This window comes from Penaeus vannamei, chromosome 36 (assembly GCF_042767895.1).
Source record: "Penaeus vannamei isolate JL-2024 chromosome 36, ASM4276789v1, whole genome shotgun sequence".
Classification (NCBI taxonomy): domain Eukaryota; kingdom Metazoa; phylum Arthropoda; class Malacostraca; order Decapoda; family Penaeidae; genus Penaeus; species Penaeus vannamei.
This window is the reverse complement of record NC_091584.1, coordinates 22,974,271-22,996,542: the sequence shown is the minus strand read 5'-3', so window position 1 is coordinate 22,996,542 and position 22,272 is coordinate 22,974,271. Positions and strand designations below refer to the sequence as shown.

Below are 22,272 nucleotides of genomic sequence, written 5' to 3'. Positions count from 1 at the left end.
ATCGGAAAAGGAAAATCGGAAAAGGAAATAAGAAAGAAAGGAAGGAAATAGAAAGAAGAAAGAAAGAAGGAAAATGGAAGGAAGGAAGAAAGAAGGAAGATGGGAGGAAGAAGGAAGGAAGATAAAATGAAGGAAAGGAAGGAAGGAAGAGTAGAATGGAAGAGAAGGAAGGAGTAGAGAGGAAAGAGAGGAGAAAGGAAGGAAGAAAGAAGAAGAATGAAGGAAGAAGAATCAGGAAGGAAGAAGAATGAGAAGGAAGAGAAGAATGAGAAGGAAGAGAAGAGATGAAGGAAGAAAATGAGGAAGAAGAATGAAGGAGAGAAGAATGAAGGAAGAAGAATGAGAACGGCATCGCTTGCGGCGTAATCGGCGGCGGCACATCTTGCGCTTGCATCCGCTTGCGCTTTTTATCGCTTTTGGCGCATCGCTTTTGCAAAATAAAGCGCGCGCATCGCGCGCATCGCGCGAAAAAATAAGGAAGAAAGATAAGAAAGAAGATGAAAGAAAGATGAAAGAACAAGATAAAAACCGAAAGATCATCGCGCGCTTGCGCAAAATCGGCGCTTTTGCGCGAAAGCATCACTTTGAAAAATAAATAAAATCTTTTTTGCCTTTACGCGCTTTTACGCTTTTTTGCGCTTTTTGCGAAGAAAAATATTAGAGTCGAAATGGAAGGAAAGATGGGAAAAGGATGGAAGATCAGGAAGGAGAAAAAAAAAAGGAAAAGGAAGAGGAAAGGAAGGAAAAGAGAAAACAAGGAAGAAATTAAGGAGAAGGAGATTGAAGATGAATGGTAGGAAGAAAGGATGGAACGTCAGAAGGAAGAAGAAAGAGTAAAGTGAGAAAAAAAGAAAGAAAGAAAGAAAGAAAGAAAAAGAAAAGAAAGAAAGAAAGAAAGAAAGAAGGAGAAGAAGATGAAATGAAGAAAAAGAAAGAAAGAAATGGAAAGAAAGAAATGGAAAGAAAGAAAAGGGAAGAAAGAAAGAAAAAGAAAGAAAGAAAAAGAAAGAGAAAAAAGAAAAAAAGAAAAAAAGAAAAATAAAGAAAAAAAAAAAAAAAGGAAAAAAAGGAAAAAAAAAACAGAAGAAAAAAGCGGGGGGTTGCACCGGATGCCCTAACCCCCGGGTTTCCTCATCCCACCCCCTTTCCTCTTCCTTTCCCCTTTTTTCCCCTTCCCTTTCCACCTTCACCTTCTTTCCCCCCCCTTTCTTTTCACCCCCTCCCCACCCCACCCCCACCTCTTCCCCCCTCCCCTCCTTACCCCCTCTTTTCCCACCCCCTCCCCTCTTCACCCCCCTCCCTTTTCCCCCCCTCCCCTCTTCCACCCCTCACCTTTTCCACCCCCTCCCCTTTTCCCCCTCCCTTTTCCCCCCTCCACCTCCCCCCCCTCCTCTTCCCCCCTACCTTTTCCCCTCCCCTCCCCCCCTCCACCTTTCCCCCTCCGTTTCCCACCCCCCCCCCCTTTCCCCCCCTCCGCCCTTATTTTTCCCCCCCCCCCCCATTTAAAACCCCCCCCCCCCCCCCCCCCCCCCAACCCCAACCCCCCCCCCCCCCCAACCCCCCCCCCCCCCCCCCCCCCGAAAAAGGCCCCAGAGCAAAAGCAGAAAAGGGGAAAGGAGGAAAAGGAAAGCCCAAAAGGAGGAGGAGGAGGGGAAGGGAGGGGACGGGGAGGGGAGGGAGGGAGGAGGAGAGGAAGGGAAGGGGAGGGGAGGGAGGAGGGAGGGAAGGGGAGGAGGGGAGGGGAGGGGAGGGGAGGGGAGGGGAGGGGACGGGACGGGAGGGGAGGGGAGGGGAAGGGAGGGCAGGGAAGGGAAGGGGAGGGGGAGAGAAGGGGAGGGAAAGAAGGGAAAGGGTGAGGGAGGAGAAGGATGGGCCGATAAGTGCAATGGAAGGGGGAGAGAGAAGGGGGAGGGGAGAGAGGTAAAATGGAGGGGGAGGGATGAAGATAAAATTTAAACCAAGGGAGCACAAAACAATCATTTACAATAAATCTAAAAAAAACGTAACTAACGCTCTTTAATATCTTATAGTGACCGAAGGCAAGTAATCAGAATAAAGAAAAATAATCCACAGAAAAGCGGAACAATATATTATAAAAATATGAAAAAATAACCATTTATTAAAACATCCACTATGATTGTAATCACACGAATAACTGAGAGCAATACCTCGAATAATAAAATTGTTTCAGTATTACTGTAACCTTTCTTTCAACCGCATTAATAAAAAACAACAATGACATCAAACCCATAATCATAAACAATACTAACGATGATAATCACGAAAATAATAACAACAATAACAATAACAAAGATGATGATGATGATGAACAACAACAATAATTGTAAGAACAACAACAATAATTGTAAGAACAACAATAATTATAAGAAAAACAACAACAACACTCACTCTCCCCCGGCTTGGCTTCCCACCCGAGTTTCTGTCCGATCTTCACGAAGAGCTTCCTGACGAAGGCGGCGAAGGACGGGTGGAAGTCCGTGTGCGAGATCAGCTGATTGAGCCTCGCCACGCAGTTGTGCACCGCCGACCACACCGTGTAGTCGGTCTCGTCCTCGAACGCCTTCAGGAGCTTCAGCACCTCCACCGTGTTCGTGTGGCCTGCTTGGACCTGGTGGAAGGGAGAGAGAGGGGAGGGGGGGGATTAATAAATGTATAAAGTTTAAGTAAAAACTTACCATATCCATCATGGGTGTATAAAACATACATATTTGAATATACATGTTCATATTAATCGATCGATCGATGATGGTGACGATGACGACGACGATAATGATAATGATAATAATAATGACGACGATGCTGATGACGATGACAAAAATAATGAGAATGGCGATGAGCGAATACGTAAATACTGCGAGGAGCCAACGTAAAGACCAGCAGTTATCCCACATGCACCGCCACCCACTGCACTACAAATTGCAAGAGAAAAAGACCTATTTGAGCTAACCCCCCCCCCTCCCCGTCCCCCACCTTTTCCGTCTTTCTTGACATTTAACGTTTCATTTCTATTTCTTTCATTCCCTCTTCTCCCTCCTCTTCTTTGGCCTTCTCTTTCTCCGCTGTTTATTGCGATTTTTTCTCTTTTGCCTGCTCCTCTTTCCAGCTTTTAGTTATTTTTTCTCTATTTCTCCTTCCGTTCTTTTCATCCTTCTCTTCCTCCTCTTTTTCTTTCACATTCTTCGTCCGTCTTTCCTTCTCCCTTCTCTGATTGCCCCTTTCTCCCTTATTCCCCGTAACCTTCTTCATTCCACCTTTCTTCTTTCCTCCTTCCCTCTTATCTTCCTTCTTTCACCCTTCCTTTCTTATCATTGCTGCTTTCTTCCTTCCCTCCTCCATCCTTCCCTCCTTTCATCCTTCCCTCTCAACTTTCTTCCTTCACCCCTTCTTCTCTTATCCTTCGTTCTTTCATCCTCCCTTCCTTCCTCCTTCCTCCTTTTATCCTTCCTTCTCCCTTACTCCTACTCCACTCCTTGCCTCCTTATGCTTTACGGCTTCCAATTATCATCTCATTTTCATTTATTCCTCGGCCATCGCTTATTCCTTCACTTGCTCATTTATCAATCCTCTTTATGCCCGGTGTTTATCCACTTTATCACCATCTTGTTTACCCACTTTATCGCGGTCTATCTTTCGCCTTTCTTCGGTTGTCTGTTGTGTGGCTGAGAATGACGACAGCATATTAACATGTGATAAATGTGGGAGAGAGAGAGGGAATAAACAGATAAATGGGGGTCTGAATAAATAAATGAATATATAAACGAGACACGTGAGAAACCCGATTTCTGTCTCTTTCCTTTGTCTCTTCACTTCTTTTTCTTCTCCCCTCCCTCACTTTTTCTTTTCCTCTCACCTTTCCTTCTCGTTAATTTTATTCAATCCTCTTCCCCTTCCCCTCTCCCCTCCTCTTCATCTTCCCCTATCTCTTTTTTTCGCATTACCCTTCTCATTACCCTCATCTTCCACTTCTCCCCTACAATCCCCTTCCCCGTTCTCCCCTATCCCCCCCTCACATTCATCATCCCCTCCTTCCCTTCTCTCCTCCTCTCCTCCCTTTCTCCCTCCCTCCCATCCCCTTCCCTCTCCCTTCCCATCCCCCTTCCTCTCTCCCTTACCTTCCCCTCCTCATCCCCTCCCCTCTCCCTTTCCCTACCCATTCCCCTCCTCTCCTCTCTCCCCCTCCCCCATCCCCATCCCCATCCCCCACCCCCCTCCCTGTCCCTTTCTTCCATCCCCTCCCCTCCCCTCTCCCTTCCATCCATCCCTTCCCCTCCCCAAACCCCTTCCCTCTCCCTTCTCTCCTACCTCCCCCCTTCCCTCTCCCTCTCCCTTCCCCTCCCCCATCCCCTTCCCTTCCTCTCCCCATTCCCCTTCTCTCCTCCCCTTTCTCTCACCTCCTGTCACAACGACTTACGGCGCCGCCCACCCACCGCCCATATCCCCGCCCCCTTGCCCTCATTGGCATTGCAATGAATATTTACGCCTTCATCAGAAAACCGGAGAGGGGACGGGAAGGGGAGATTAAGGAGGAGGAGGAGGAGGAGGAGGAGGAGGAGGAAGGAGGAGGAAGGAGGAGGAGAAAGGAGGAGGAGGACGAGGAGGAGGAGGAGCACAAGGAGGAGGAGGAGGAGGAGCACGAGGAGGAGGAGGAGGAGGAGGTGGGAGGGAGGAGGGGGAGGAGGAGGTGGGAGGGAGGAGGGGGAGGAGGTGGTGGGAGGTAGGAGGTAGGAGGAGGTGGGAGGGAGGAGGAGGAGGTGGGAGGGAGGAGGAGGAGGTGGGAGGGAGGAGGAGAAGGTGGGAGGGAGGAGGAGGAGGAGAAGGTGGGAGGGAGGGGGAGGAGGAGAAGGTGGGAGGGAGGGGGAGGAGGAGGAGGAGGAGGAGGAGGAGGAGGAGGAGGAGGAGGAGGAGGAAGAGAAGGTGGGAGAGAGGAGGAGGAAGAGGAGGAAGAGGAGGAGAAGGTTGGAGGGAGGAGAAGGTGGGAGGGAGGGAGGAGGAGAAGGTGGGAGGGAGGGAGGAGGAGAAGGTGGGAGGGAGGGAGGAGGAGAAGGTGGGAGGGAGGGAGGAGGAGAAGGTGGGAGGGAGGGAGGAGGAGAAGGTGGGAGGGAGGGAGGAGGAGAAGGTGGGAGGGAGGGAGGAGGAGAAGGTGGGAGGGAGGGAGGAGGAGAAGGTGGGAGGGAGGGAGGAGGAGAAGGTGGGAGGGAGGGAGGAGGAGAAGGTGGGAGGGAGGGAGGAGGAGAAGGTGGGAGGGAGGGAGGAGGAGAAGGTGGGAGGGAGGGAGGAGGAGAAGGTGGGAGGGAGGGAGGAGGAGAAGGTGGGAGGGAGGGAGGAGGAGAAGGTGGGAGGGAGGGAGGAGGAGAAGGTGGGAGGGAGGGAGGAGGAGAAGGTGGGAGGGAGGGAGGAGGAGAAGGTGGGAGGGAGGGAGGAGGAGAAGGTGGGAGGGAGGGAGGAGGAGAAGGTGGGAGGGAGGGAGGAGGAGAAGGTGGGAGGGAGGGAGGAGGAGAAGGTGGGAGGGAGGGAGGAGGAGAGGGAGGGAGGGAGGGAGGGAGGGAGGGAGGGAGGGAGGGAGGGAGGGAGGGAGGGAGGGAGGGAGGGAGGGAGGTAGAGGGGAGGAGGAGGAGGAGGAGAAGAGGAAGGAGGGAGGGAGGGAGGAGATGGAGGAGGTGGGAGGAGGATATGGAGAAGGAAGAGAAAGAGAAGGAGGAGGAGAAAGAGAAGAAGAAGGCGAGGAAGAAGAGGAAGGAGAAAGAGAAGTAGGAGGAGAAGGAAGAGAAAGAGAAGGAAAACAAGAACAAGGAGGAGAAGGTGGACGACGTAGATGAAGAGTAGGAGTAAGAAAAAATGAAGGAATGACACAGAAGACACGAAAACGAAAGAATAAGAAAACACAAATACAAAAGACACCTGACAAGGAGTTTTCGCCGTAACTGTCCATACATGAGAAAAAAAATTGTGTTTGTTTGTTTTGGCTTAATAAGGGGGGGGGGGAGTAATCTACAGGTAAGTGGGAGGAGGTGGACAGGGAGACAGGGTGGAGGGAAAGGAAGAAGGAGAAAGAGAAGGAAGTACTGGGAGGAGAAAGGAAGAAGAGGAGATGGAGGAGGAGGTGGAGGAGAAAGATGAGATGGTGGAGGAGGAGGAGGAGAGATGAAGATGGAGGAGGAGGAGGAGGAGGAGGAGGAGGAGGAGGAGGAGGAGGAGGAGGAGGAGGAGGAGGAGGAGGAGGAGGAGGAGTTGAAGGAGGAGGAGGGGGAGGTTGGAGGAGGAGGTTGAGGAGGAGGTTGAAGGAGGAGGGAGTAAGGAGGAAGGAGGAGTACGGAGGTGGAGGAGGAGGAACAAAAACAAAAGGAAAAGAAACATGATGAAAAAAAATAGAAGAAAAACAACAAAGAAAACAAACAAGGAGAAAGCAAACGAAGAAAAACATTGATGACAAGAAGGAAGTAGGAAGGAAGGAAGGAAGGAAGGAGCGAAGGAAGGAGGGAGGGAAGGAGCGAGCAAGGGAGGAAGGGAGGGAGGGAGGGAGCGAGCAAGGGAGGAAGGGAGGGAGAGAGAGAGGGAGGGGAAGGAGGGAAATAAGGAGCAGTGACCGCTGTAACACGGGGTTAACCACACAATTTTACACACTGCCGCCCATACGTCAGCTCTCCTTCCCTCCCCTGTGGGCGTGTCTGAAAAGGGACAGCTGGAATGGGAAGGGAAGGAGGGGGAGGAGAGGAGGGAGGGTAGGGGTGGGCGTGGGGATGGGGGGAAGGTAGGGTGGGTAATGTAAAGTAAGATAACGTAAAGTAAGGCAAGGTAAGGTAAGGCAAGGCAAAGTAAGGTAAGGTAAGGCAAAGTAAGGTAAGGTAAGGCAAAGTAAGGTATGGTAAGGCAAAGTAAGGTAAGGTAAGGCAAAGTAAGGTAAGATATGGCAAAGTAAGGTAAGGTAAGGTAAGATATGATGAAGTAAGATATGGCAAAGTAAGGTAAGGTAAGGCAAAGTAAGGTAAGATATGATGAAGTAAGGTAAGATATGGCAAAGTAAGGTAAGATATGGCAAAGTAAGGTAAGGTAAGGCAAAGTAAGGTAAGGCAAGGCAAGGTAAGGTAAGGCAAAGTAAGGTAAGGCAAGGCAAGGTAAGGTAAGGCAAAGTAAGGTAAGGTAAGGCAAAGGTAAGGTAAAGCAAAATAAGGTAAGGTAAGGCAAAGTAAGGTAAGGTAAGGCAAAGTAAGGCAAAGTAAGGTAAGGTAAGGCAAAGTAAGGTAAGGTAAGGCAAAGTAAGGTAAGGTAAGGCAAAGGTAAGGTAAAGCAAAATAAGGTAAGGTAAGACAAAGTAAGGTAAGGTAAAGCAAAATAAGGTAAGGTAAGGCAAAGTAAGGTAAGGTAAGGCAAAGTAAGGTAAGGTAAAGCAGAGGGAGGGGGAGGGGGAGGGGGAGGGGGAGAGGGAAGGGCAGGGAAAGAAGAAAAGAAAAGAAAAAGAAAAAGAAAAAGAAAAAGAAAGGCAAAGGTAAGGTAAAGCAAAATAAGGTAAGGTAAGGCAAAGTAAGGTAAGGTAAAGCAAAATAAGGTAAGTTAAGGTAAGGCAAAGTAAGGTAAGGTAAGGCAAAGTAAGGTAAGGTAAGGCAAAGTAAGGTAAGGTAAAGCAGGGGGAGGGGGAGAGGGAGGGGGAGAGGGAAGGGCAGGGAAAGAAGAAAAGAAAAGAAAAAGAAAAAGAAAAAGAAAGGCAAAGGTAAGGTAAAGCAAAATAAGGTAAGGTAAGGCAAGGCAAAGTAAGGTAAGGTAAAGCAAAATAAGGTAAGTTAAGGTAAGGCAAAGTAAGGTAAGGTAAGGCAAAGTAAGGTAAGGTAAAGCAGGGGGAGGGGGAGGGGGAGAGGGAGGGGAAGAGAGAAGGGCAGGGAAAGAAGAAGAAAAGAAGAAAAAAAGAAGAAGAAAAGAAAAAGAAAAAGAAAAAGAAAAAGAAAAAGAAAAAGAAAAGAAAAGGGAAAAGAAAAGAAAAGGGAAAAGAAAAAAAAGAAAAGGGAAAAGAAAAAAAAGAAAAGGGAAAAGAAAAGAAAAGAAAAGGGAAAAGAAAAAAAAGAAAAGGGAAAAGAAAAGAAAAGAAAAGGGAAAAGAAAAAAAAGAAAAGGGAAAAGAAAAGAAAAGAAAAGGGAAAAGAAAAGAAAAGGGAAAAGAAAAGAAAAGGGAAAAGAAATGAAAAGAAAAGGGAAAAGAAAAAAAAGGAGAAAGGAAAGGGAAGAAAAAAGAAGAGAACAGAGAAATGAAAAAGGAATCAAAAGCTGAAATGGGTGTAAAGGTGGCAAAAACACAGGTGGGGCAGGTGATATAAAAACATACCAAAATGATAAAAATAAATAAATAAATAAAATAAAATAAACCAAAATACAATCAAATCAGATAAAGAAATAATAAAAACAGAAGTACAATATAAACTAAAATATACAGTGAAATGGGTGGGAATTACCAACAAGACACATATGGATGAGACACAAATAACAATACAACCGAAGAATCAACAGCAATAAAAATAATGATAATAAAAAAAAATATTGAAGCAAAGAAATGACAATACCGTTACATACATACAAAAGAAACCTAACATTCACGCCCACACCCGACTGGCAGCAGACACTCATTTTTGGAGGTGTGAATGAATCCCCCAACATGGTACCATGGTGAAAGGCAGGTGAATGTGGGTATGGGTGTGGATATACATATTAATGTACAGCTACACAGAAAAACATTGTTGGAAAATCATGCTAAACATTCTGACAAGCAACAATACTTTTAGTAATATAGTTGTTAACCCTACGGAACTGTTGGTTTTCAACTACTTTTAGGTATGTGTGGCTCATCTGAATATAGCAAGGCATATTCCATCACTTACAGGAATAAAATGATCATCTCACAATGAATCCATATGATTTCCAGAACGACTATTAGAGTCCTGAATCAGAACTAGACACATTCGAAACCCAATATACCATCCATTCCATAACTCAAGGTTCTGTTTGTTATGAAGGTTTTGACACCCCTCCTTTCGATAGTTTTCAGCGTAGCACTAAATAATGATGTTCACTTTATGTAGACACTGATACTGATGCATTTAATTATGATGGTGATGGTGATGAAAATGGTGATGGTGATGAAGATGAAGATGGTGATGATGGTTATACTAATGCTCACATTGTGATTACCAACTCAAGGCCATCCAGGATGTACTTACCATGGAGAAGAGGTCGTCCAATACTCCTAACCGGTCAAGAGGCGGCAAACACTTGGACTTCATGGCAGGCATCAGCAAGTCAAGCATGTCGGGAGGATACTGTGTCCTGTTGTGTAAAGAGAAAATTTGAAAATCAACATCCACAAAATCTGAACATTAGCATTCACAAAATAAATGTTAAAGACAAATACACAGCTAATAATGCACTCTGTTTATTTGCATATATATAATTCAGTCCACTCCCTTACTCATATGTCAATCAACCTGAAACAGCATCCAACCATCAGTCATTCCACTTAGCCTTTCACTCACTAACATAAATTTACCATTCCATCCATTCCCCTACAGCACAAAAGCAAAGACCATGAATCCACAATCATTCTTCAGTGAACAGCTTTACTACAAGCACAGAGCATTTCAGCACATTCACTAATCAACAGCAGAAAACCAAACGCCTGTGATTTCCTCACCTGTAATATCCTACAGTGCCAGGGTTGAGTTTCACCCATGTATCAGCAGAGATGCCCTCAAGAACTACTTGCGTTGATTTGCAATCTAGGAGGACCTCCTTGACTGTTTCAGAGGGCTTCTTTTCAGTTGAAATACTGATTGGCACCATCCACTGACTGCTGTCCCCTATGAAACAGAAAGAAAAAAGTTAAAAGTCATACTAATCCATTGTATTCTTCAAAACAATAGTGAATTCCTACTGAAACCTTCTATAATACAATTTTTCCCTATTGGAATTAAGTACAAGCAGTGTCCCCTGTTACTTCTATTCACAGATATACAGATATCCAGATATACAGATAAACAGCTTCACAGCACCTCATCTCCAAGAAATCACCTACTATGACTATTGAATCTCATATTTATACTCTATTCCTTAAATTTTTATGGAAGACCGTCACTTTCTATTACTAACTTTGTTATAAACATTAGTCACTATACCATTATCAACAATAATAATAGTAATGAAAAATGACATTTCTTTCCACAAATTCAAGGAATAGGGTGAAGTTAAGTAGATAGGCCTTGATACTTACTCCTTGGTGACTAAGTGCTTCTGGAAACCTTATGTGCAAACAAAATCAAGGAAACAAAATCGCAGTGAACAGGGGATGTATACATGCACTCTAAGCACTCTCAACAAGTTAACAAATATCAACATAATTTAGGAAACCCTGTACATCCAATCCATTAGTCAACTTACAAAATCAATGTTCCATTACCCCAGAGCTCCACCAGCCTAAATTGACTTTGGAACTAGATGCAAATCAGGGACTATCATTCTTGTGGCCAGGTATAGGCATACTATCCGCAAACCTAAGTGAGCTAGACCTAAAGCATTCTTTAGACAGATCCTGCTGCATTTTCACAAGAAATGAGGATCTAAATTCTATGATCCTCTTGGAAATTTGTCATGCATTATTGTACAGGTATATCACTAAAATTCATATTGCAGATTGCCTAGATAACCAAACCTAAGTTAGTGTAGCTGTGATTTAACCAAAAAGGGTATCAGAGCAAGTAAGAAAAATGAATGGTAAAGCACATAGTATGGACATGGACATATGTAAGAAAAAGATAGAGATCTGCATGAAAGGGAGGCGAGGATAAGAGAGAGAAGGTAGATAGATGGAGTAAAACACTTGAAAGAAAAGAATCTGACCGGATGTTTCTGAATAAAGAGATGTGATTAAATGTCTTAAAATATGCCGACCCCACATAAAAGTACGAAAAAGTCAATGACAAAGAACTGTAAGAGGCTAGGCAGCTGGAGGTGGTTCAGGAACAAGACCTGAGCCTGAGCAGTTTTTTGTTCTTTACACCCTAATACAAAACTTCCTCAACCACTCACCTGTGGAACCATCAGCCAGGAATCTCTGTTGGGTTAGTGTCAGCACCTTGTTGTCTCCGTCCTGATGCGAGGTCACAGAGATCATGGGGAAACCAGTCTGTTTGGTCCATGAGCTCATCACTTCACCCACAGGCTTGTTTGAGGCTTCCTTGAGAGCTGCCCATAAGTCTTCAGTGTAAGTGTTGTTGTACTGGTGTCGTGTCAGGTACTTGTTCATTCCCGCGCGGAAATCCTGAATAGTGAAAGTGTTTCAGATACTTACTTTGGGGTCTTTCTGACATATGCAGCATTGCATAATCTTCATCTTCTGGTTTCTATTTTTACATATGATTAAAAAGTATGTTCATCCAGAAGCTTGAAGTGTGTTTGGCTAGTTGAATGTTATTAACACTGAAAATTCTTGCAGGATAAATTTACCCAGTTCTATATAAGAAAGCACGGCTTGCTTAAATAATACTAAGGAGATATGATTACATTCTTCAAAACACTTTCCCAAAGGGCAGATACTGTCTCCTCTTTAAATGAACTTTTGTGTATAGTGTTTTATTTCTGTCATTACCTCTGCTTTTTCACTCAACGCCCTTACCTTGTCCCCTAGATAGCAGTGCAACATGCGAATCACAGATGCCCCTTTGGAGTAGGAAATATCATCGAAGATCTCATCAACCTCTGAAGGATGGCCCACAGGCACTTCGATTGGATGCGAGTTCTTGAGGCAGTCTAGTTCCAAGGCTCGGATGTAAGTGTTGGTGACAAACTGTGTCCAGATATCATATTCTGGAAACAGATGGTCGACACACAGGAACTCAACAAAAGTGGCATATCCTTCATTCAGCCAAAGGTGAGTCCACCATTCCTAGAAAAGACAAGTATTCATTAGATAAGAAAAGTAAAGTAAAGTAAATCAAGTAAACAAAAACAATACCTCTTACTTATATAAGCCCAACTCAAAAACAACATTGAAAATTCCTCTTCAAGGTAAAGCAACAATACCACATCTTTCATATCTTACACTAGCAAATAACCCAAGTTCTCACCATAGTGACAAGGTTACCGAACCACTGATGAGCAAGCTCGTGCCCCACAACAAGAGCGATCCACTGCCGCTGACTAGCACTTGTGTTATCTGGATCCACCAACAAGCACGTTTCACGGTAAGTTACTAGCCCCCAGTTTTCCATGGCACCTGAAAACAGAAAAACACAAGCATATAAGTTGCAAACCGAGGTGAAATTGTTTCTTATAAAATGCTATGCCTTGGGAATAAACAGGTTTATATAGCAAGTAAAAAAAGAAAGAAAAATAAAAGAAAGAAAGAAAAGTCATCAAGATGTCTTCATTTGGCTCTAAACTTACCTACAGAAAAGTCAGCAATAGCAATGAGATCCATTTTGGGCAATGGATAGGCAATGTTGAAATAGTCCTTGTAGTATGGCAAAACCTTTGTCGCAACCTCTAGGGCAAATTTCCCTTGTTCCTTCTTGCCAACGGGAGTATATACTCGCACCTATCAAGAGTAATGAACCATTATCATAACAGTACAAAATGTTTTATGATTAAAAATAATTGAAAGCAAAATTACATTCTAATCTTCTGAGAAATATAAACTATTTCCAAAATCTAAAAACTTCTGTATACTCCAGAACAATTTCACTATCACCAAACAATGTCTAAAAAGTCAAAAGTTCTTATTAATCGTAAAGATACCACAATTTAGCTTTTATCCATCGAACACAATCAATAAAGCAGTATCTACTTCCAGATATACATACAGATCAACAAGTTTCTATCCTTCTTCCTAGTATGACTCCAAAAACTGATATATTAACTCCCTTTTTCACGTCTTCTTCACACTTACTTTTATCCCATCAGTAGAGGTGTCCTCCACGAAGTCATACTCTCCAACCACAACAGCAACCAGGTATGTTGACATGAGAGGAGACGTGGCAAATTTCACAACTTGCAAATTAGTATCAGACTCGTGCTGCTCTCTTGAGATCTCAGGCTGGACGTGAGAAGATACACATATTTTTATTTTGTATGGAATAATTTCTGTAATATTATGTTTTATATACTAAGAATGCCTATTCATACCATAAATAAAATGATTTGCAAGAGTATTTTTATGCAACAAATACTCAATATACATTTACAAGAAATAAAATCTAATATGAAAAAGAATTTCTTACAATCTTTCAGTCAAAATGCATATAGTATCAGAGCTAACAAAATCTATTAAAATATTTCATAGCACTCTAAGCATCTACTGAAGCTGCCTATCTAAACAAAAGTTGCGTAGTATCAACAAGAATACAGATGCACAGCCTTCCTACAATTTCCCAAATCAAACCTACATTGACATAGTTTATGGAATGTGCTGCAAATACACCCACCCAAAAAATTATTTCATATCTATGCATAACATTCTATGAAATAATTATAAACAACTTTAGCCAGACCTCAGCAAACATTTAGCTTTCAAACCAAAACCAAAACATTTACTGAAAAATTACAATAAACAAAACATCTATCGAGAGAGCTTGAAATTTAAGTATTTACTGCAATAAAAAAAAACCAGTAATACCTAAATTCAAACATTACCTATATATTAAAAAAAAAATCTACCATAGGCAGTAAAATGGCCATCAAACCATTCCTGAAAAATAAAAATCATCTCACCTATAAACATACAACCTAAGTGAACAGAATTTGGCAAGGTTTCAAAAACCAAACTCAAGCCAGCATACCATGTTAGAGAGAGGCACTCTGTCGCTTGGCACGACTAGCGTAATGTCAAAGGTAGCTTTCAACGCAGGCTCATCCCAGCATGGAAAGCAGCGCCGTGCATCTGTGGCCTCAAACTGAGTGACGGCTGAGTACCTTTCCTCGCCATTCACCCTGTGTGCACATGAGAGGAACTCAGTCTGCCCTTGAGGTGAACTTAAATTATCAAAAACAAGGTCAAACTTAAAATAAAAGCAAAAGGATTATTACTTCTGCAAAACAAGATAAAAAAAGAAATTTAAAGTAAAAGTGATGTCCACTCAAAATATTTTAAAAATTAATAACTAATGAACAAAGAAAATATATAAGGGAAAATCTCATCAGCAGGTAAGTTCCACTCACTTCACAGTACCTCGTCAACAGGCTAAAACATCTTGTAAATTTGTAAGCAAAACAATGAGGTTTTAAGAATTTCCAAAAAACTGGTTTCTCGTGTCTTCCAAAAGACAAGCAACGACTCAGTCACTTGAAAGCCTCTATCTACAAGTTCTCTTTGCAATTTTCAAGCTTCAGAAACACGTCAGCAAAAAAAAAAAAAAAAAAATCATTTCAATTTGTTCTCCCAGTTTCATTTTTTAACAAACGGAAACTCTTAATACATCGGCAAAATGTATTCTCTCTCTACTGTGAGATCAAACATATAACCTATGGCATGAAGACCTGAGTGGAACCTACCTACCATGTTGTTCAGGGCCACACAATACGAGGGAACAACCAGCGTGACAGTAAATTTGGCTTTGAGGGCAGGCTCGTCCCAGCAGGGGAAGCAACGGCGAGCACATGTGGCACAGAGCTGGCTCACGGCCATATATCTCTCTTCGCCTGTGGCTCTGTTGGTCCCCAAGAACACCAAGCTTAGGATTCCCATTGCTTCATAAGGTTATGGTACAGGGCTCAATATACTGGAATTTTGAGTGTTCAAAATAATTTTTTGTTTGTTTTTTCTTTCTTCTCTTTTTCTCAGCATCATGAAAGCTGAATTCTAATTCATTTTCTTAAACATACTCCCTGGACATCAGTGAAATCAAGAGGAACACCCACTTTGGTGTTTCATACTGAATGCTTCCTTGGAATTATTTAGACTAATTTTTCCTTTGTCTATACAATTACATTCAAAATAAGGAAATGCTTTACTGGAAATATTTGGTCATAGATCTTTTCATGTAATAAGTCTGCCCACATAAGCAATAATGAAAGGTGCAGATATAGAACTACAGCTTACAGAAAGAAATCTCGTTTCTAAACTTAGATTTTAAGGCACTTGTGACAAGCGTTTCAGTTTCTGTCCTTTACTCATTCCATATGTCAGAGGGATATTACATGCTGGTTAAAAATACCTCTTAAACTAAACAAAATGAAACAAAAGAATGTATCTACTATTATATTTTAATTTAGAGGTAAATCATTTGCAAGAGGAATTAACTTGTAGTAAATAGTAACAAACACACTTGACTCAGTGAATCCACGTGATGTGACCATCATATCATAAAAAAACTTGGCTGAGGGGTAGGTGATGGTAATATACCATCTTGGAAATTTTAGAGAGGACAAGGGTGATGGAAATGTGTCATGAAAAATTTGGCTGGGAACTCTTGGATGAAAATTTGACTCAATGGGCATTTGGAAAGGGACCCACATTATTTACACTGGTATAGGACGGTGAAATGCAACATCCGAAAGCTATGTCAGTGAGTGTCAGCTCCAGAGAGGACACTGTTTCCATTCTCAGGATACTGCTTCTGCCCACTATGACAGGCGGTACAGGGTGCTTTACAGAAAAAATTTACAAAAAAAAAAATAAATAATAAACCAATGTTACTTATTTCTATTGTCATTACATAGCCTTATAGAATACCTAGAGGAATGATATGGAATCTGTGCAAGGAAAACAGTCAATTACCATTTGATACAGCACATCAAATGACAAATATATAGACCTTGGAAAATGGGGAGAAAAAAATGAGCAGAAAAAGAGAGAGCAACATTGCAAAAGGGAGGCAAGAAGACTTAATAAAGTACATGAGTGTTTGTACAGGTCAGGCCTACAAACGTTACACAAGGGAGTCACCACTCAAGAAAGCCTGATGCCCAATTTTTGGTCCAGGTGTGGGCCATAAAGCACCCAGATTCAAAGGGTTAATCTTTACAAAATAGAAATTTAGAGTTTCAAAAAAGAAAGGATTACATTCTGTATATCATATCAATTTAAACTACTGATCACCTTTATCCAACTTCTGTCAAGCTTCAATTTTACGCACAAAAAAGCAAAAATTAATTAATGGCATGAAGTGCTAATAAATGGGGTACAGGGGGGCTTGCCCCCTGTTTAGAGAATAAATAGAAGGTAGGAAAGGTTAGGTTGGGTGTTTGGGTTTGCATGATATTCTGGTTTTGGGTGCATCACTCTTGGTAACAATTACTTTTACTCTTACTCTTACTCTTTCTGCTCCTGCTCCTCCTTGACTTGAGATATGTGAAAGATATAACTGGCAATACAAATAAAAAAGAATCCAGTGTTTATAATAGAAAATGTTTCTGTACTGCAACAAGCCTCTTATAAATTTGCCTGTGATGCAGTAATCTCACTCAGTATTAATTATATTTTGATGATAATGCTTTCTATTTATTTACATACTTCTCTCCTTTTATCATTATGTGCCACAGGATGATCCTGCCCACCGGGTTGTCTGTATGAGACAACCCTCAGTGGAGGGGACTTGTGGGTTGACCTAGGAAGTCATGGCTTGGGCAGATCGATCAAACATATTGAGAGGAGCTTGAGATGAGCCAAGTCCCTGCCTGGCACTTGCCATGGGGGATCCTCATAGGTGGAAGCAAAGGGTGGATGTTGCTATGCGCCCTTGTCAGCATTAACTCCCAATGATGATGATATGCAGCAAACACTTTCATCATTTACTGATAAATATGAGACCACTGCAGCTTAAACTTTGTTTTTCCTTACTATATTTCTTATGCTTTATAAAATATTAATGTCCATTTCCCTCTATCTCCATGTGTCACTCTTGTGTAACTTATATCAGATTAAGAGCAAGAGTAGGAGCAGAAGGAACAGGAGTAAAAGTATCACCATATACTTCATCAAGCAGAAAGAAAACACTTGTACAGGAAGGACTGAACATGATTAAATTCATACATACATAAAATCATGCACAGAACTAGTCAAAACCTGTTTACCTGATATATCTATAAGAATAAAATGCCCATAACATTCATTGTAATAAAAAATAAATAAAATGCTCACATCACTAATTTACCCAGAAAAAATTAATGTGTCATTGTATCAATATGTCAATCTTATAACTATCCAATGCTGTAAACAAAAGATCGACTATTAGCCTTTTCAATCAACTATTCAATTTGAAATAAACTAAATGCTGATTTAGATTCTTATTGCAATCAACCAGTACAAAATTAAATCTGAGAAATACACAGATCTAAAAAAAAAAAATCATTATATATATATATATATATATATATATATATATATATATATATATATATATATATATATATTATACAATTCTAGAAATAGAGCTTGCTAAATCCTGCAGGAAAAAATGGTAAAAACATGAGTGAGAATGAAGAATTCCACTCTTCAAGTTGTACTTTCAGTAAATTGGTATGTTTTTGACTCCTCTTTAATTACCTCTACATCAACAATAACAAAACAAAAATGTTATAAAGCAATCATAAAAAAATCACACTCACGATGTGTATTTGCTGCGGTAGAGGCCCTTCATCTTGTCGTTCAGCTCCCCGTTGAAGGCCATGCTGAGCTTAGCTTTCCCAATGGGCAGGGCCTTATCGAAGGTGAGTGTGACCATCTCGTTGGGTGTCGAGATCTCGGTCGAGGCTGGGAGCACCTTCTCCCCACTGGCCAGGGTGACTTTGATATCTCTGAGAGTCAAGTCCAGTGAGTTGAGCTTGATCTGTTTGGTGGCTTCTTTGACCTGAAATAATATTTGTTGTGTTATATAAAATGCTCATCTTAAAAAAAATCTAAATATACACCCTGAATAGGTATAAGCAATGTCTAACTTACATAATCTTTATCTGAAATACTAGTTAGAAAATCTACTTTTTATATTATTTCAATTCTATAGAGTTGGATAGAAATGTATTACCTCAATGTCAACATCTTCAGAACCAGTAAAAACACATTTGACGAGATTGGGCTGGAGAGTGACAGCATAGTGCAGTGGCTTCACATTGCCCGGAAGGCGCTCAAACGGCTTAGGTTCAGGCATCTTAGAAAAAATTCTGAAATATAAAATTAAATTAAAAGACAATGCACCACATTTCTCATTGTACTCCCCATACATTTAATATAAATTTTCATAAATCAAATAACAATGTGAACTTATAATCTGGACCACACTCTCTTATCCATTATCTATACACTCTTCTTATCATGCTTCCCTAAAGCCTACCAATAAAAGAAAAAAAGCAAAGAGAAATTGAAGTGCAGACAGATACATATCTATTAAACACTTGAAAACATAATTCTACATATGGACAGTACATGGTAGATTTTTACTTATAAAGAAATTTCCATGTTATTCTCTAAACACTTATATATGGACAGCTGTTTAGAAGACAGTAGCTTAAAAATGGAACAGTGCTCTTCTAATTATGAGAGCAGTGTCCCATCTATACTCACTGGAAACTTGCAATAATCTGAGATTAATACACAGTGGCGCAGTGTCAAGCGACTACCACAGCCTCCATACTTCACTCCCAAGTGGAGGCCATAAACACTCCACTACATAGTGCAAATTTGCAAAATAAATGCCACATGAGCACTGAACTAGCAGATAAAAATGATAAACAAAGACTAAAATTATGAAAGGTTTCAAAAACATAGTTAATTCTTTACTTAATTCTTATGCCAACAACTGCAACATTGAGTCCTCTGCCAGAATATTATCTCCACTTTGCCTTGGTTTGGTGCATCCATAGAGTAAACATTAACCAAAACAAGTGTGAATAATAGATTTGAAACAAAAGTGTTGATGTCCCATATACGGAAAAAGGCATCAGTAATGGTTGTATATTGACTGTTGCCAGTGTACTGTGGCTGATGTATTGATGTATTACATACAGTTACCTCACATCACCTCAATTATCTGTTTTACAATAATAAAGATGAGACACTAGCTTAGCATTAATAACTTCACTGAAAAGATTACTTTCAACATATAGAAGTTATGGTCTTCAAGAACAAACAATGGCAATGACACTGGGAATAAACTGAAGCAGGGAAATCACACAATAAGTGTAAACAAAAATAAAAACAAAAAATCACACTAATAAAGACATGTGAAATTTAAATTCTTTATAGATACTTAATAACAAAATTTCATTTAAGGTGGTAATTAGAGTGGTATGGCATTAAGCGATGATCCCTCGTCTCCACACTTTCAACACTTCATCAAAGGCAAGTAAATTTCCACCACTTATACTCTACAGAGGCACATAATTTATAACTTTTCACAATAGCTTCACATAACAAATCTGAACATGAATGCATTAAAAGTACCAGGGAAATTGCGGGGTAAACTATTATTAATATACACAGAATCAGTCATTATATTGTCTAATGCTGGGGACTGAGCCCCCTATACTACCCCATGAAGGGGTTGCTGCCCCCAACCCCCACCCAAGAAAACTCAGCATCAGGCACTCCGACGTCAGTCTATGCTTCATCCTACCATGTATAATTCCACTGCAGGTTTTGGAGGGCAGTAGCCACCCCAGACTGTAGAATTTATCAGCACAGGAAAAATCATTTGGAGTTCTGTCCGTGCAAATGTGGATCTCTGGTAACTTTCCGTGCACGCTTAGTTCTTTTTTAACCCCTAGCTGACGGGTGGCATGTATGTACATGCCATGGCTGTTGTGGACCGAAAGACGAGTGGCATCGCGTCATGCCCATTCCCGCGCCACTGGCTCATCGGACAGAGTCTGCATTTCTCCGATAGTAGCGGTTTCATTTATATGGTAAACATTTTAGGCAATGGCACCTATAATGAAGGTTAACCTTCAAAATCTTAATATTTCTATAAATTATAGCAAAATAAAACCTTTTAGGTGCTAAATGTCACTCACAAACTACCGATCGAGCCGGTCACAAACACGGGGAACTGCCGATGCGTGCCAACAACCCCGTCCATACATCCACTTGCCAAACATTTTTACCCCTCGGCATTGGGTTAAATCATCTTCCGCGCATAAAATTCTTTTGACCTTTCTGCGCACTTGTTCTATCATCCATCCACAGATCTGTCTGCAGATCTGTCCGCACAACTGTAGACAAAATGATATATTCAGCGCATAAAAAAATGTAATATTCGCTGCGCAAGAAAAATACTTTGCAGTCTGGCAAAAATTATTTGGTTAAATTCTGTCCACGCGAATACAGTTCTCAGGTAACTTTCTGCACATGCTTACTACTTTTTAGAACCATCTTCCGCACATAAAATTCTTTTGACCTTTCTACGCACTTGTCTCATCATACATCCGTGAAAATTTAGACAAAATGATGTTTTCCGCACATGAAAAAAATGTAACATTCCCCGCGCAAGAAAAATACCCTAGTCTGGCAGTCTGGTAGCCTCCCAGGAGGGAGGTCATGGGGGGTACAGCCCCCTGCATTAGATAATATAGAGAATGACAATTTCCCTGCTACCCCTGCTATCGAGCCAATATTGTCGCTAGTGGTGGGAGGTTTCGTGGTAAAATTTAGATATAATTGGATGGTAGAGAGAGAGGAATCCATAGACACAAAAATCATTACAATCAATTCAGCGGAGCTTTTATGAAAAATTACCTCATTCACCATCATTACTACAGTTGGTTCCGATGAACTAAAATAAGTATGACCTATCTGCATAGTATATGTCAAAACCAATTCATCAATACTATATTTGTTGGTATCAACAATGCAAAGCATTTCGAAAAAACAATTCAATTCTCGAATAAATAACACCGAGACGAATGAGACACAATGACAGTTACACTTCTAATTTTGACAAGTCACGATCAAAAACTGAAACTTGACATATACAAGAATAAAATCTAATAAAAACCATAACCTAATGACCAAAAGAGAGTGAAAAGACAACAAATGAAAAAAATAATTTCATAAAACAAATTATCGTATATTGCACCTCACTGTCACTCAACAAACCGAGTTGGGGGAAAATGCAACATATCAACGATCTTCAAATTTCTCCCTAAAACTCAACATCACCCGTAAATAAACATCACCCACGTGTTAACTAGACTTTCCTCTCTTACGAGCACTAATTCACTGCCACTGTAACAGTCACGTCCTTTCATAAACTTACAAATAATGCAAGAACAGCTGGACCGGCAAACTTTATAGTAACAGGAGCAGAAGAAGCCGTTCCCGGAACCTCAATATTTATATCGTTAAATGGAGAGCTCGACCAATCAGAATTAAGCAAATTTTTAAAGGGGTGTTCTGATTGGTCGAGCGTACTCACTCAAAAGTCATCGCTGAATGGTAGAAAACGGCGTTGCTTGGTGAAGATCGGGAAGCGCAAATTCTGTTGAAGGCGGAAATTCATTAACATTCTTGCCTTTTTGGATTTGCTTGATCATTGGCTTTTCCTGTTGCTATGTGACGACGACGACGAGAGAGAGAGAGAGAGAGAGAGAGAGAGAGAGAGAGAGAGAGAGAGAGAGAGAGAGAGAGAGAGAGAGAGAGAGAGAGAGAGAGAGAGAGAGAGAGAGAGAGAGAGAGAGAGAGAGAGAGAGAGAGAGAGAGAGAGAGAGAGAGAGAGAGAGAGAGAGAGAGAGAGAGAGAGAGAGAGAGAGAGAGAGAGAGAGAGAGAGAGAGAGAGAGAGAGAGAGAGAGAGAGAGAGAGAGGGGGGGGGGGGCAGCGAGAGACAGAGACATAAACAGAGAGAGAGACTGATAAACATACAAATAGACAGACTGCCCAATAAAACAATCATGCAAACAGACAGATAAAGAGACGAGTGGAAGAGAGAGAAAAAAGAGAGGCATAGATAAAGACAGACAAAAAAAAAAAAAAAAACGCACAAACACAGTGAGAAGGCGTGAATGAATTCATTCCTTTTGGAAATATATAGTACTAACTGTCGAAATAATTGTAATGAATACATCACCGTATCATTCTTACTGCCATCATTACCACCATGTGATTATCATTATTATTTTCATTATTATTATCACCACTGTAACTATCATTGTTACAGTTGTATCCATCGCATTATTTTGTTTTTCTTACTATGATTATAATGATAATGATAATTGAGGAAACAAAGGTTATTATTATCATTATTATCATTATCATCATAATTATAATCATTAGCATCATTATTGTTACCATTATCA

General features: G+C 41.2%; 1 protein-coding gene across 3 annotated transcripts in view; it reads right to left on the bottom strand.

Annotated features, from left to right (window-relative positions):
- Psa (puromycin-sensitive aminopeptidase) overlaps positions 1–21,392 on the bottom strand; it is a 36,466-nt gene extending 15,074 nt beyond the window's left edge. Inside the window, exons 1-12 of one of the 3 annotated variants that reach the window (XM_070114630.1) lie at positions 21,236–21,392; positions 18,011–18,146; positions 17,595–17,836; positions 13,829–13,979; positions 12,940–13,086; positions 12,438–12,588; positions 12,119–12,267; positions 11,668–11,937; positions 11,082–11,313; positions 9,691–9,856; positions 9,221–9,326; positions 2,410–2,629 (exon numbers count right to left, since the gene is read on the bottom strand). In XM_070114630.1, the coding sequence (XP_069970731.1) occupies positions 2,410–2,629; positions 9,221–9,326; positions 9,691–9,856; positions 11,082–11,313; positions 11,668–11,937; positions 12,119–12,267; positions 12,438–12,588; positions 12,940–13,086; positions 13,829–13,979; positions 17,595–17,836; positions 18,011–18,133 (1,957 nt within the window). In that variant the 5' untranslated portion in view covers positions 18,134–18,146; positions 21,236–21,392. Of the gene's footprint in view, positions 1–2,409; positions 2,630–9,220; positions 9,327–9,690; positions 9,857–11,081; positions 11,314–11,667; positions 11,938–12,118; positions 12,268–12,437; positions 12,589–12,939; positions 13,087–13,828; positions 13,980–14,544; positions 14,696–17,594; positions 17,837–18,010; positions 18,147–21,159 lie in introns of all 3 variants that reach the window. The other 2 variants (XM_070114629.1, XM_070114628.1) reach the window with 2 other exon arrangements.
- Between the last annotated feature and the right edge of the window lie 880 nt (positions 21,393–22,272).